The sequence below is a fragment of the Haliaeetus albicilla genome, chromosome 28 (genome assembly GCF_947461875.1).
Source record: "Haliaeetus albicilla chromosome 28, bHalAlb1.1, whole genome shotgun sequence".
NCBI classification, from domain to species: domain Eukaryota; kingdom Metazoa; phylum Chordata; class Aves; order Accipitriformes; family Accipitridae; genus Haliaeetus; species Haliaeetus albicilla.
This window is the reverse complement of record NC_091510.1, coordinates 16,249,770-16,264,855: the sequence shown is the minus strand read 5'-3', so window position 1 is coordinate 16,264,855 and position 15,086 is coordinate 16,249,770. Positions and strand designations below refer to the sequence as shown.

Below are 15,086 nucleotides of genomic sequence, written 5' to 3'. Positions count from 1 at the left end.
GGGAGATATCAGATTCAGGGCAGCGAATGGCTTCCACCCCTTCCCCTTCCCTGATTCTCATGCTTATTTTGAGGCAAAATCTGGAAACTGAAATCAGAACAGCAAAGAGACAGTTACAGTATGTTAGGCAGCTCACCCATCGCTTTAATAGTCTCCTGAGAACTGTGTTATGTAGTGAGGCATTAACTGTAATTTATATTAGTATTTTTTTATGTTTAGGAAGAGGAGAATAGATTAACATTGAGGTATAAATTGCAGTAAATCTGTCTCAGTCCTACCTAAAAGAAAACATGTTTCCACCAGGATACCTTTTCTGATTTGATTATAGCATATAGATGTGTTCAATTGGAAAAGAAACTCCCATAAAAGGTTCTGTAATCAAAAGGAAATAATCACTATCTATTAAGTTGGACAGCCCCACTCACTTTGAATCAGACTGTCTTTCTTGGAGAAAGAAAAAGCTTCACCCTGTGGTAGCACGGCTTGCGGCGCAGATGGAGCTTGAAAAGTTGGATTGCCACTCTGTGCTGAAGAGGACTATACCTTATCGCCCTTTCCACCAGACTGTGTGGAGATATTCAAGAAGTTGAAAAAATCTTTAAATGCATCACTCTAAATCCGTTAGGAGTTGAACATATTAAGATGACAAGAAGAGTATGTCATTAAACCGTAACGACCCTTTTTGGATTACCTGGTATTTGTAGATTTATTGGCAAGATGGCTTAAATTAGGGATATATTTTTAGCCTGCAGCGTTACATAATAAAATAGCAGCAGAATTCTTTGCAGTAAAAAAAGGAAAGGGATGGGGGGTGGTTTATTAAAACCAACACAAACTTCTCTGATTTTGCGCTTTTGCCTGCACAAAGAGGTGCTCCATGGTTACACAATCAGTAAAGTTTGCAAGAAAAGCATTTCCATTACCCCGTTTTGCTCAGGAGTCGTCGCCCTGCCTTTCAGTGCAGACCTGCTGTTTAGTCTGAAACTGAAAATTAAACCCAGAACTTCAGCTCTCAAAGTTAAATACTGTGCTTTGCTGCCAGCACACAGCCTCACCAGTGTCTGTGTGGTAAGATCGATGATTAAACTCTTCAGACGTTTTTAAAAGCATTTTACAAGTCTGTTAAGCTTTCGTGTTTGGGGTTGGTTTTTTCTTTTAAGAAAAAAATCATTTAGCTGAATTATACCACGGAGTCTCACGTGAACCCTGCTGAACCAGCTCGGAGAACCCCGCTCGCTATCTTTCAGAAATATGTTTCTCATTTGGGGGTGCGTTTCCGAGCACGACCCAGGGAAGGTAGAGCCCTGTGCGTCCGACCCTCTCCTCCAGAAACAACAAAAGAAAGGACGGGAGAAGCCGGGGGAGACCGAGGAAGAGCGGCGGCGGCGGCAGAGCCCCCCGCGCCCCCGCTCGCCCCGAGGCCTGCGCTGGCGGGCGGCAGCGTGGCGCGGGCCGCTCGGCCTCACGGCTGGCACTCGTAAAAATGTCACCGGTGCATTTCCACTGTGAAAGGCTCTTTTATCTTCCCTTCCCGCAGCCCCTTTCCGATGGGTACGCGGGGCCAGGCCCGGCGGCTGCCGCTCGGCCTTCCCGCATGGCTGGGCCCTAATGAGGTGTGTGCGGCTCTTGGCTGCAGGTTTTCAATCTCTTTCTTATTACTTCAAAGCTGCTGCTCCGAGGTTCAGACAAGTTTGATCACTTGGCAAAATCTCTCAGCTGGGATTCAAAAGGGAAGACGCTTTACTTTATCATTACAGATAGATAGCTGTTCCCAAACCGCAGTTGCCAGTGGCCCCGCGGACGGAGCTGTAATGCTTTTTTAAGTGATAAAGGATTGGAGGTGAATAACTTCTGGCAGTTGCTTCCTGTCTGTAACAAGCAGTCGGTTTTAGTGGGGGGAAAAAGGAGAATAGAAGTCTAACAGGCCTTATTTTATTCTTCTTTTCATGTTCTAAAATGGGGGGGAGGGGGAGCAAAAGGTAAATGATGTGGGTTTGACCTCCATTTCAAAGCCTGTCCTAGTGTTCCTTTCCCTACTCCGTTCTGGGAGACCTTCACCGTATTCCTTCCCCTGTCGCTCAGCATCAAATACGCACGGATATCGGCGCTGTTTCAAGTACCACAGGGGCTCAGGGGGAAGGCAGACTCCCTCAGGTTTACCTGTGTGGGCTCCAGTATCCTTCTGGGCATTTCAGTGAACTGTACAAGCCTAAGGATTTTTAAAGGTTGGCATCTACCTTTTTTTCACTCTTTCATCTAGTGATGAACATACATATTAGTGATTAGAGACCATTATTAGAGCCTCTGCTTGCCTAACGCTCCAGTCTGGATTTTGGCTCTGGAGCGTGGTGTGCTGTGTGAATGCAGTTTACCCCTCCTCCAGTTTACAGCCTCCACAAGAGGTTTGTAAGAGCAGCTCCTCAAAGTTGGGGTTAGTCCAGTTTGGTTGTATATGTTTGTAACAGCACCGCTGCCTTTTTTCCCTTAATATTTTATTTCCTTCCCACCAGAACTGTTTACATCTTGTAGGTTTGAAGTTCTCCAAGACAAAATATGTCTCTGTCAGTGTTAGCACAGCACCCGCGACTGCTTCAAGCACCATTTTCACTTTAGGTCTGTGCTTTGCAGACTTTAAATGGTGCTTCCTGCAGAATTCTTCTGACTGGTACTGAGATTTTGCTGAAGATTTTAACTCTCCTTTTAATCACATGGGGAACAGATTTTTTCGAAGTGTTTTGACCTCCTTAGGTCAAAAAGGCACTTGCTATACTCAGATGCCAAAACGCGTTTAAGAAATCTGGCCTGACGTAATTTAGACAGCTGAGTCTCAGTTTCAAAAGGCTTCAGCAGCGCAGGCTTCAGCGCTGAGCGACATGCTGCCTTGTAGAAGCCTCATTGCTGAGTTAACTTCAGGGCTGCTCTAAAACCCATGGCGAAGTTGGGCACCTGGAACTGAGGTTTGTTCAAGCCCATCTGTAGGAGATGTTGAGAGGCAGAGCGTAAGGCAGGTACTTTTTAGGGTATCTAAAAGTCGGCCAGCCTAATTCCTGTCTCTGGAAGTTCTCAGTGTGAGCCCTCCTGGATTTAAAAATCCTGTGTCAGATAAGCCCTTTCTTTCAAAGTAACCAGAGAGGCTCATTATCACTCCATTGTATCAAACAGTTCTCCTAGTGGGAGATAAGCTAGGAGATAGAGAAATGTTTTTGAATCCCCCTTAATCTAACAGGAAGAAGAGACTTGAATCTAAGTTTAAAGAAGGCTGTCCTGTCCTGAGAGGATCCTCCTGAGCACTGTCCTGGTCCCCTCCAGTTATCTGAACCTGTTACTCAAGGACCAAAATTTGGCCAAGCCTTGGGAGACACTTCCTCCAGCAGAGGAAGGGGATCTCTAGGAGTGGTTCCTGGGCATGCAAGGATGGGCGCTCGCTCTGACCTCCACCACTGTCGTTGGCCTGGGCCATGGTCACCAGCAGCTGAGTCCCAGCGCAGCCCCAGCAGCATCACTCTGGCTGCCCCAGCTAGTTCACTTCCTCCAACAGCTGGTGATGTGGATTATCCAGTAATCCCCGTGAGCAGCCGTTTTGCTAGTCGAGCAGTGTTGTTCCAGCAGTGAAAGGAGAGGAGACCCTTAATTTGCTTGCTAACTATGCTGCTTAAAAGCCACAGGCTGGTCACCTGCAGGACAGCATCAGTGTTTTGTTTTATTCTCTCTGCTTCCTTTCCATCTCTCACAGAATATATGATTATTTATATAAAAGCAGAGTGAATTCAACAGAAGAAAGATGCATCCTTCATACACAACAGTTTGGTGGGTAGGCTTCTTTCTAGAAGGTAGAAAACTCAGCTTGAAGTATCTGCTTCAAATCAGAGAGCATGGGGATTTCAAAACAAGTCTGCATGTGAGTTTCCAAACCAGTGCTATTGTATATATGCACACTCAAAGATGAGTCTTATTCTTGCTGTCTGTTGTGCATTGCCTTCCTAAGCGTGGAAACTTTGAGGACATGTCCAAGTCAAAGACACTTGCCAGCCCTCAGACTACTCCCAAGAGCATTAGGCAGCTCTGCGCATGCCCACCAGCATGCAGTTGGGCATTGGGAAAGTTAAGCAGCAGCTCAGCAAGGCTGCTTGCTAGTATCCAAATATTGGACTCACGCTATGGGCAAGTCTGTAGTCTTTTGAAGGCCACCATCTTACCTGACAAGGTAGGCCATTACTGGCTAAGTCCATAGGAACTTACACATTTAAAGCAAGAATGTTGGTTTCCAGTCCTTAAATCTCAACCCCAAAGTACCCCATCAGCTGCCATCTCTCTACTTGTCTCTCTGTTTAATGTCATTAAAGTACCGAGAGTTTTGCTTCCCTGGGGGGACCTGCCTGTTCACTACCACCAGGCCTGTCCTGTGTGGTAGTCAATGGCTGCAGAAACAGTGCTGGGAGGGGGCGGGGGGTCTCAGAACTGCTCTGTAGGCAGAGTTTTTAACTGTGCTTTTAGCCACCAAGCTAGAGTAGTTGTGCTCCTTCTTGCATACTAGCAGTGATGGTGCACTGAAATTGCTTGCTTGTGGGCTGGTTGACTTACATGTATTCCAATACGCAGTTTCTGTATTGAAATAATTTCCTTAGGTGCCCTTCTTAAAAACATGCTTTAATCCAGCAGTAAGAAGGGTTGTGTGGCCTTCCTGTATATGGTCATGGTGATCTCTTCTGCCCTAAGAAATCCTTTTATTGTGATATGTGAAGTAAATACCTGCAACAATTTGAGCTCTGAATCCAGCTTCTGGAATTAAACTTTGCCTTACTGCTGAGTGACAGCTGTCACTGAGCTCGCCAGTGTGCTTTGCAGAGAGTGAAGTAGCTCAAAGCAGCAGATCCACTCTAAGCTTCAGGCAGAGCAAACCTACTCTGAGTGTCTGTTAGTGCTGTAAGAATTTCTAAAGTGGTTTGGTGTTGGCTGTGGAGCAGTCAGGATGGCACTGTGTCTCAGCTGGGCACAGCCTGGGCCCCTGCATCTGCAGTAGGAGCCACTGGCTTCAGGGACTCCTCTGAAAATATTAGCTTGCATGCCAGGGGATTTCAGACAAGTTAACAGCAGACAATGGTCCACAGTTTGCAAGTTGCTCTTGTCAGCAGTTCTTTTTGACATATCTGTTCAAGCATACCCTCTCGAGCTTAGAAAGCAGCCAGCAAAATCTGTGCCAATAGCTAATTCTTTGTTATAAAATAAAAGCTCTGACAAATTCAGAGGCTCCGTATGTAGCATTACTGTGGTCCTGAAGTTCATCTCACAAAATTGGTTCTAGATTTTTAAATCCACGGTTCAGAAATTCATGAGCAGAAGGTGAAAAAATTGAATTGCCAGCGAGTTTCTTCAGGCAAAGACAATTAACCTTGAAGTAGCCATAAAGGGGCTTTGCCCCAGGGTATTAGAACAGAACAAACATTTTTACAAAAATGCCAAACAGTTGCCCTTCTGCAGGTGGGGAGAATGGTCCTCTCAAACACCAACAATTGTTTCATCATCAGGTTTTGTTGTGACCATGTTGTGGGCTCCACAAAAAAAAAGGAATGCAGAGGATGTACAAAGACTGAACTAAGCCTGTCTGTTCTGGAGGACACCGGGATGCTACTGGCTGTTTGTACTGCCAGAAGAATAGCCTGCACCAACCAAACGTGGATCACCAAATAGAGGTCTTGGGCCACAGGTAGAGCTACATTTCACCCACACAGGATGTCATGGGAAAGAAGTCTCTCGGGAACACGGGGTGACTCTGACCTGAAAAGATACTGTAGTTTAAATACGGTCATTCGTTGCACAGCTCCGTTCTGGATGGTGCCACGTCTGAGCTTTAGGAATGAAGTGCACATGCTAGTGGTTATCACTTCACGTATTCCTGCAGTATACATCAGTTTGTTTTTCCACACTGGAGAATCTTCAAAAGCAGAGATGCAGCATCATAAGTCTAGAGAGGGTTAGTGGGTCCACACATCTCGACACTGCTGTTCTGTGCCCTTTTAGGTGTCCCAGGGGATCACAGGCAGCCACACAGAGCAGGCAGACATGACACATGAGACCAGCGCCCTTCTGGCCTGGCTGCTGGATACCAGATGAGATACCCGGGGCATCTAAAACTGCCCCAGGCTCCTATCTTCAGGCAACCAGATCCCACCAAGGATGTTGCATTTTGAAATCGTATGTTGGGCAAGCCCACATAGGCATACTGGCTGCAGATAGCTCTTCTAGATATCTAGAAGTGCTTCTGCAGGTAGCAGAAGCCTGCTGTCCTGCCTCCTGGTCCTTTTTGTTACCTTTACCACTGTTAAATCAGCACTAGCAACAGCAGTGCCAGCTCCCCACGGAGTAGCCCTTCAGAGGGCAGGTACCTGCTGTGAGCCATTGGGAAACATTTGTCCTTTCTCTCCTGCTGGGGCCCAATATCAGTGAGAGGTGAGGGTCCCAGTCCGGTGTCCACATCTGCCAGCCTCTTGCCAGTGATACCCCTCAAGAAAAGACCTGTTAAACATTTGTGCACATAGGAGCTTTGGAGAAAGCCTTCTTGCTGCTCTTTTTTGAGAGGCACAGCAGCTCCCCATCGCTCCCTGCTTGGCAGGGCAGTTACAGCAGTTAAGGGTGGAAGCAGCTTAGGGTGCTGGCCGCAGTTTGTCGTACAATGTCACGCTATGACCTGTCGCAACTCAGGATAAACGTACCCCTTGCATGGGACAACCAAGGACAGGACATGCCAAGTAAAACTGCCCCTGTGGCACATGCCTGCGTCATTCAGCCCCTGAGGATACATGTATGGGGGCACATGGATGCACGGGATATTGTCTTAGCAGCAGGGAGTAGAGTAAAGCCTGAGCTACGCATGTGAGTATTTACCCTGCCCTTCAGGTGCTTGTCCTATTCACCCTGAGCTCTGCATGGCTGTAGCTTCCCTGTTAGCTGGATCCGACCTGGTTGGTTTGAAGCTTTCTCAGGTTTCTCTTTGCAGTCTGCTGGCCCAGCTTCTCCCTAGCTTGCTGCAGCAGAAAACAAATAACCAGGGGAGTAGCTGTTCAAGGCAAAACTGGGTCGATGAACGTTTACGCTCAATTAACACATGTCACCATTCTGTCTCCACAACTACAGTGAGTGCACCTAAAAAGTGAGAACAACCTGAATTAAGGCTGCCAGGTAACCTGAAACCTTTGCTCCTTGGCTGAGCCCTTCCTGTGGTGGTGTTGCTGAATTTATGCTCTGCGTGGCTATCGCACTGGGACTGAGTGACTTGGATTTCTAATGTCTGCTCTAATGACCGTGCTTCTTGATTTTTGCCCTTCTCGTCAACTTGATCAGAAGCACATCTGGACTTACAAAACATTTAACTCCAGCCCCAGTTCCTCCTAGGACTTTTGGCTAAGGGTCTGATCCTATGATACATGGCTATGCCATCGACCTTGGTGTGTCTGTGAGGGCTTGTAAGTGCCTGGAGGGTGCTAACTGATGGTAAAGCGTCCTTCCCCTGAGGTTCCCAGTGCCCTGACAGGCCAAGCAATGCACTTCAGTGGATCTCTGGCTGAAATGACTCAGTGCAGAATCAGTCTGCAACTTCTAAGGGGTGCACAGTTTTCAAAATGCCTGCCCCCCTCCATCTTCTGGGGAGAAGTGTGTGTGCGTGTGGGTGCCGTAGAGGCAAAGAGTGGGTTGAGGATCACAGCAGCACAACCTTCTGATATTTGCAGCCGGTTTTTCACAAGGGCAAAAAATCCTTCTCTGTTCCTGTCTTATACATCTGGATTTTCTCTTTCAGAACCTCTACTGGCTTCTTCCTTTGGGTTCCTCCATGCATGTATGTCTGATTTGTATTAGCCCTTTGTTTGAATTGTAAGCACTTCAGAGCAGCAATCATGTCTCCATCTGTGTCTTGACAAGGGACTTACATGATAGGTTGGCTTAAAACCACCCGTCTGCAACTGAGCTATCTTAGGCTTTTGCAAGGAATGAATTTAATGAAGGAAAGTTTTCTTTTTGCTGCACAACAGTCTGATCCGTTTGCCAGCTTTTCTTCATGAAAAAAAGTCTTTCCCAAGACTGATGTGAATTTGAAGTCTGCCAGTCTCAAAAATTTTTTAATAGTTAGTTTATTATTTAAATTTGGGGGGGGGGGGTGTTATCTTGATTTTTTGTTTCTCATCCTTCCAGGTACTACAGGTACATACATTTGCATGTACATATGCAAATGAGAGAAACTCATTCTTCATTACATGAACATATATATACACATGAAGGAAGAGCTTCTCATTAATTTTCTTGGTCACTGTAGCAGGGGCTACAAGGAAAAAGAAATATTGTGAGATTCACAGTAAAAATCACTAGAGTGGGCAAAACTTTAACTAAAAATAGCTCTTTGTGGCCACCCTGGCTGGGCTCTGAGTATGTCCTTCCACATACTTTGCCACTCCTCCATCCTTCTTACGCTGTGATCGGAAGTCTGCCTTCATGGAAAATGAGCCCATGAAGTTTCAGTAGTCTCCTGACAAGCCAAGCATAAAACGAAGAGAGCTGCTACTCGGTGCTGACGCGTGCGCTGCCGTCTTCCGGGAAACAGTGATGAGCGGCTCAGGGCTGACCACAGTGCTGTAAGGAATTAAGCACGCGATCATCACCAAATACCAAAACACGTCTACCTGTATTATTTTAAGAGCACAGAACCCACAGTCGTAATTTTTAACTGAAATACTTGGCTTGGAGGCAAAGCCAGCGTCTGCCACGATCATCCCGAGTTCTGAATGAGCAAGGCTCAGACCAACATATTTTGCACTGTCTCTCCACATGCAGCCCAAATTAGCCCTTCGTTAGGTGCCTGTAGACACCATTTCTCTTCTTGACTGAAATGTTGTAACAGTCACAGTCCCGTTCTGCGGGGAAGATAAGCAGGGAAAATGCATTACGCGTTAATGGGATTCGATGGAGTGTGAGCTCAGGTCCCCCAGCGCTGCCAGGGACGGAGTAAAATTGGCTTAATCATTTCGTGAGTCGGGGATCATTTTTGTAGCAGCATTGTGAATATAACCCTGCTACAACTGGTCACGAGTTGTTGTGAGGAAGAAATTATCCTTCTGCATGATAGATCAGTGTCTTCTGGAATTTAAATATTAATTGAAAATTCAAGGTCAGAGGGCAGCTGACACTTGACTTTGCTCTCTTTCCTCCATCCACGGCTTTGATCATGCTACATCTTCCTTTGTGCCTGGTGCTCGAGAGAGTACCCCAGGGTCATGGCCTGTTTCCTAGTCAAGAGGTATAAACCTACTGGCTTAAATATCTGAGGCCCAAGCTTTAACGGGGGGGCAAGGGTACGAAGGGAGAGGGGGGAGCGCTTGCTTCATGCTTTTCACATTTCCCACATAACCCAAAGCAGACTAAACAAAACCAGTGTGAAATCTCATGGCTTGATGCTGCTATGGTTATATTTTTTAAGCTGTCATCCATTCATTTATACTTACGTTTATTCCCTGGATTTACAGCTTTTTTTCAGCCTTTTCTTGCGGGGAGGTGGGGGGGAGGTTAAAGCCTTTTGAAAGGAGATTGCAGTGAGCAGTGGCCTATGATTAAAGCCCAGTGTTTTTCCTTGATGCTGCTCCTCTGCAGCAGTGTCACACATGGTAGCATTTAGGAGCCCTTCACAGCTGAGGTGTTTCAAACACTAATGAATGGAAGTTTGGTCATATAACGCAGGCAAGCTTTAAGGCATGCTTTGCTGAATGGTGTACTGTAGTGGCCTGGGAAAGGAAGAGAGTTATAAATTGTGTCAGTTAGCCACCCAGACAAAATGAAGCCATGTGGAAAATCAAATCTATTAAAGTATGAAGACTGTTATAAGCTGTTTTAAGCTGGTCATTCTTAAAAGGTCTCATTTGGCTGAGGGGGTAAATTCCTTTTCTTCCTAGATCTTTTTCACGTGCTGTCTTAGGCAATGATGTGCAGCGTTTGATAAAAAACAACTTTTCACTGACAGCCGCTTTTATCAGAAATGTTTATTGCCCCCAGTTTACCGCCCTTGTCCCGAAAGGTACTGCACGTTTGTTGAATAAGCAACTAAGAGCACCGCGTTTGGTCAGGCCTGCTGACGGCAAACGCGAAGGCAGCACTAGAGCGGAGGAGGACAGCCGGTGGGGAGGAGAAGGCTTCCCAGAGCACCCGCTTAACATCTGATACCTGCTCAAAATGCTTTCCATCTTCTGGCTGCCCATGTCTGCTGGCCCTAGGAGGCCCATGAAGGAGCAAAACACAGAGAACTTTTTTTTGGCACCCCTGGGGTAGGAGGAAAGCCTGGCAAGGCAAAGTGGGAGGATCAGAGAGCAGGGAACCTCCATCCCCGGGTGGCTTCTTGAGGTGTCACAGCAGCTGTAAAGGGCATTTTGTAGCTCCGGAGGTAATTGTCAGCTGCGTGAGAGAAGAGTGAGGTGGCAGCCTAAGACGCACAGTTGCCACAGTATTTTTTTCTGTTTGTGTATTCTAGGAAGAGACTGAAGAAACGTCCTCACAAGAATCGGCAGAGGAAGACTAGGAGACCGCACCATGCAATTTCTACCTCATCAGCAGTTGGATCTTTTGAAGGGAGAAGACACTGCCTTGACCACTTATTTTCTATTGCCATGGTCTTTCCACTTTTGCCTGGGGGAAAAAAAAATAATCGCATAACCTTAAAAAGGATTTGACTAATCATCTTCTTTGTAATCCCTTCACAGTCCCAGGTTTAGTGAAAAACTGCTGTAACACACAGGGGACACAGATTAACGATGCAACTTTTAATTACTGTTTTCTTTTTTCTTAACCTACTAATAGTTTGTTTGAGCTGCTAAGTAAGGGTGAATGGGTCAAGAAGAGCTCCAAATCAGGTTTATGTCATTCACTGCACTTCATATAAACAAGAAACTTGTAACATAGTCATTATAATGGGCATTGAAATAGGAAAGGCTGGGTGTGTAACACTAAAGCCTTGCAACACTTCCAGCAACCCACTCCCTACTTAGTGAACTCCCTGTTTTAGAACACCAAAGATAAGGGATAGATACTACTCTTTTTTTTTTTTGTAACCTTCTTGTAGACTTGTACTTGATTATTTTTTTTTTTTTTAAGACTTACTGTTATTTCAGGAAAAAAATTGAAAGCTGATCTTTCACTTCATTCAGCTGGTAATTGGAAGAAAGAAATCAACACGAAAAAGGTACTTTCATTTTGCAAAAGGGAAGAAAGACAAAGATACGTTGTATAGTTACAGATACAAACATATCAGCAGTAGTAGTAGTAGTAAACGAGACGAACAGCCCTCATCTTCTGGACAATAGGAAGCCAGATGGAGTTGGCTTTCTGTAGAGCCAGGCATTTTCTATGGAAACAAAAATGACTGACACCAAACACTCTTATGCCATTAATGACTAAGTCTTTATCGAGAAAAGTGTTTTAAAACATACAGAAAGGTACCTCAAAATTAATGATGAATTTATCTGAACATAAATAATCCAGATGTTTTGCTTAGTTTCGACTAATTCCACATGCCCCGTACCAGTATTTCAAAAGAATTGAATCTCTCCTCATTACTCATCAGTCATGATGTAAGAACCAACACCACGTACCTCAGCTAAGCTCGTGCATTACTTTAAGCAATGTATTTTGACATAGGATGGTTCACTGAGCACCTCTGTGCCAGTGGCATTTCTCCATCTTTTCATTCAAAGCAGCACTTTTAGCACCAGATGCAATATTACCCCACTATTCAATACTACCTCTGATTTTTGCAAATAACTCAACAGACTGATAAATACATGCTGCTATACACATTCAATGCAGGAAATTTTTACTGGGTAGATAATCATGAGTATCTGCATTTTCCCCTTATTTCTACTTCAACACTTAATTGCAGTTAAGGAAGCAATATCTTTATTGTGTTTTGGCATGACTATGTATTTTTCTTTCTCTTGGTTTTGTTTTTGGTTTTGTTTTTGGTTTTTTTTTAATGTACTTACCCTATTCTCTGCTAGACTTCTGTGTAATGTACTGTTAACTTGAATATATTTTTGTACTGAATTGCTGATAGGTTTGTAAGGATAATTTTCTTCAATGACACTACATGACATAGAAAAAAATTTAGCTGTAATGTTTAAATATTACTGTCCAAGTTTGTACCTCAAATGAATTGTTTAAAGAAATGGACTAATTGATTGACAAAGACCTACCTCCAGACTTTAAATGGAATGAACTTGTTACTTTCAGCATTAGTTTTGAGACGTTTGAAACAGTTAGGACTGCAACTAATCCCTAATTCAAAACTATTTTTGTAAAATAACTTGTGGAAAATGAACACATTTTAAATTACTTTCGTATTAAAAAAAAAACCGAACAAAAAAAAACCCTTCAAAGAAACTTGAAGCTTTGTAGGTGGGAAGCAACAAGCTCAGCTTTTGCATAATGCAATCACAAATATGTGTTTTAAAAAAAATAATTAGTAGATTGTAAGAAAATACTTGACAAGTATTTTCGTGTATTTTACACAAATGTGATTTTGTAATATGTTTCAGCCAGATTTATTTTAAATGCTTCTTATGTAGAGTTTTTTTATTCTCCTCTCTCTCACTTTCGTTGTTCTTTCTCTCTCTCTCCTCTCCTATTTCATTTTCTCTGTTTCTGTTTTATTCCCTTCTTCCTCTCTTTCCTAGTCAGTACTTTGTACCATTGTATTAATAACTGGGCCAGGGGTAGTTTCTCAGGAAGGCGTCTGTTGGTATGGCTTTAGTACCGAGCCAAATGCAGTTAACGATAACTACTTACTGGCTTCTTCCAAGAGGCAGTGTCAAGAAATGCGGACCTCCTCGAAAGCCCGCAGAGGGTTCAGTGATGGAAATCGCTGAGAAAGAGCTGATCGGAGTATTACAACCAGGCACGTTAATATTAAGTGAAAGAGAAATAATCCTAGCTATACAGTAGCTCTAACAGGCCAAATCCAGCGTCACTTGAAGGCAGTAGAAGGAAGTCTGCTGACTTCAAAGGGCATCGAATCAAGCCTTAGCAAGTCCCGTTTGGGGTTTTTTTTGCATTTTTTTAAAACCACAGTATTCGGTGGATGACACAGAAATAATCGCTGGGTGTGTGTCACACTTCAACCTCCGAGAGACTTACCACTCTGATGAACTGAATCTTGTATTTTCTATATATTGTAGTACAATCAAAACACATTACTACCTCTTAGGGCCTACTATACCTCATTTTTTCAGACTGAAAAATTGCATGTGGCCATTGAATCAGTGAGAACATCATAAAATTTTTTATATATATAGTTTATTTTTGTGGGAGATAAATTTTATACGACTGTTCTTTGCTGTCATTGGTCACTGCTAACTAAGACTGGACATTTAACTCTTCTACCATTTCTGCAAGAGAGGTATGTTTGCAGGAAAAAAACGCTTCAAGATGTTTGACTACAGTTTACTTTTTCTTTTGAGTGTCTTCTAACTTTTTGCTTTGTTCTTCGTGTAGAGTTGCTGTCTACGATTGTACTTCGAATCGCTTGCTTGTTGAAAATGTTCCTTTAATGGATTATCACAGTCTGTTCAGCACAATAAACATAATAGCCTCTGTGATCCCCATGTTGTTTGATTCCTAGACTTTTGTCACAGTTCCATAAAATGGGTAATAAAGTTTGGTCACAGTGACCAAATTTGTAAAAACTTTGCATGCAAGTAGTCTTTTTTTGTCCCAGGACCGGAGGCGTGTGCCTTAGAAGAAGTGCATTTGCTGTTAGGGGTCCCAGGGGTGGGCACTCGGCAGAGGGACACGTCTTACGAGGCTCCCCTAAAGGTGAGGCACCCATTCCTGGCCTGGAACTCACTGTGCCGAGCTAAGGGCAAAGCCGTGCCCTTGGGGACCAGTGATCTACCCACCAGATGGGAAACACCGTAGCACGGGCCAGGCTGAAATGGGGCTTGTTGCCTGGCCTCGGACCTGCCTCTCAGGGGGTCCACCAAGATGACAAGCCTTCTCCTCTTTTTTAGGCAAGATCGCAGTTTGCATCCAAGCTTATGGAATTTCCATTATGGGCCATTAGGTTAAAAAGAGCAGGTACTCAGAGCAGCAGGGACAGGGATGTGGCTGGGTTCGGTCTGGGGCACAAACTGAGGAGCTTGGGAAACTGTGTGTTTGGCACAGGCAAGTTGGGCAGGATTCTTCTGGCTTCTCCTCTTCATTTGCTCTTACACAGTCCCCTGGCCTGTTACAGTGAGATTTAAAGACTGTGGTGCATGTCCATTGGTTCATATTTGCAACCATGCCGCTCTCACCTAAGGTGATCGTTCAGATATGAATGCCTCAGATGTTCAGGTTTACACACTCTTTGTGTTCACTCATTTGCAGACTCTCTGCCTAATCCCTTTTGGCCTAGTAACCTCTGCTTTCCCAAGGGCTTCATGGCATGTTCCCTTTGGACTCAGTTACTTGTAAAATAACCAAAATACAATCACAAAAAAAGCATTCAGTAGTAACACCCATTCAGTCCTGAGTCAGAGATGTGAGTAATTGCATTCATCACATTATGTATCCTCCTCTCCTTTCTCACCCTGCTTTGGTGGTATTAAAGGATCGTTCCACTTTTCTGTCTTCCTGGTGACTTTCTTCCCTGTGGTTCCCATCACTTGGCTCTTCCTGTTACTTTATCTGATGTGATGCTCCAGCTGTAACCCACACACCTGATGGATCAGCCAAGTGGCTGAACTTCTGCTACCCTGTGCTTAGCTCCCCTCTACTTATTAGTCATTCCTCCAGCTTGCTTCACTCCCACTTCCCTTCTCGGGGCATCTTCCAATAAACTTCTGCACACTTTGTGCCACAGTGGGACTATTTGTGTGTATAAAACGAATCGGCTTCTGCAGGATCGAGAGTGCTTTATCCAAGATGCCTGTGGCAAGGGTCATACTAAGTTTCTGCTTTTGCTTTCCACTCCCACCACATCACATCCCCACAAAGACAGGGAATTACTGAAAGCTGGCGCTGCCAGTGCCTTGCACAGCAATTTAATTGTCCATAGCTTTTTTCAAAACCAAACCATCTGG

General features: G+C 44.5%; 1 protein-coding gene across 2 annotated transcripts in view; it reads left to right on the top strand.

The window, feature by feature from the left end:
- HMGA2 (high mobility group AT-hook 2) overlaps positions 1 to 13,628 on the top strand; it is a 126,225-nt gene extending 112,597 nt beyond the window's left edge. For both annotated transcript variants that reach the window (XR_011322627.1, XM_069773587.1), the window contains one exon: positions 10,505 to 13,628. Coding sequence is in view for 1 of the 2 variants with exons in the window: in XM_069773587.1 (XP_069629688.1) it covers positions 10,505 to 10,552 (48 nt within the window). In the remaining variant the exon portion in view is untranslated. The remainder of the gene's footprint in view (positions 1 to 10,504) is intronic.
- The last annotated feature ends 1,458 nt before the right edge of the window (positions 13,629 to 15,086 follow it).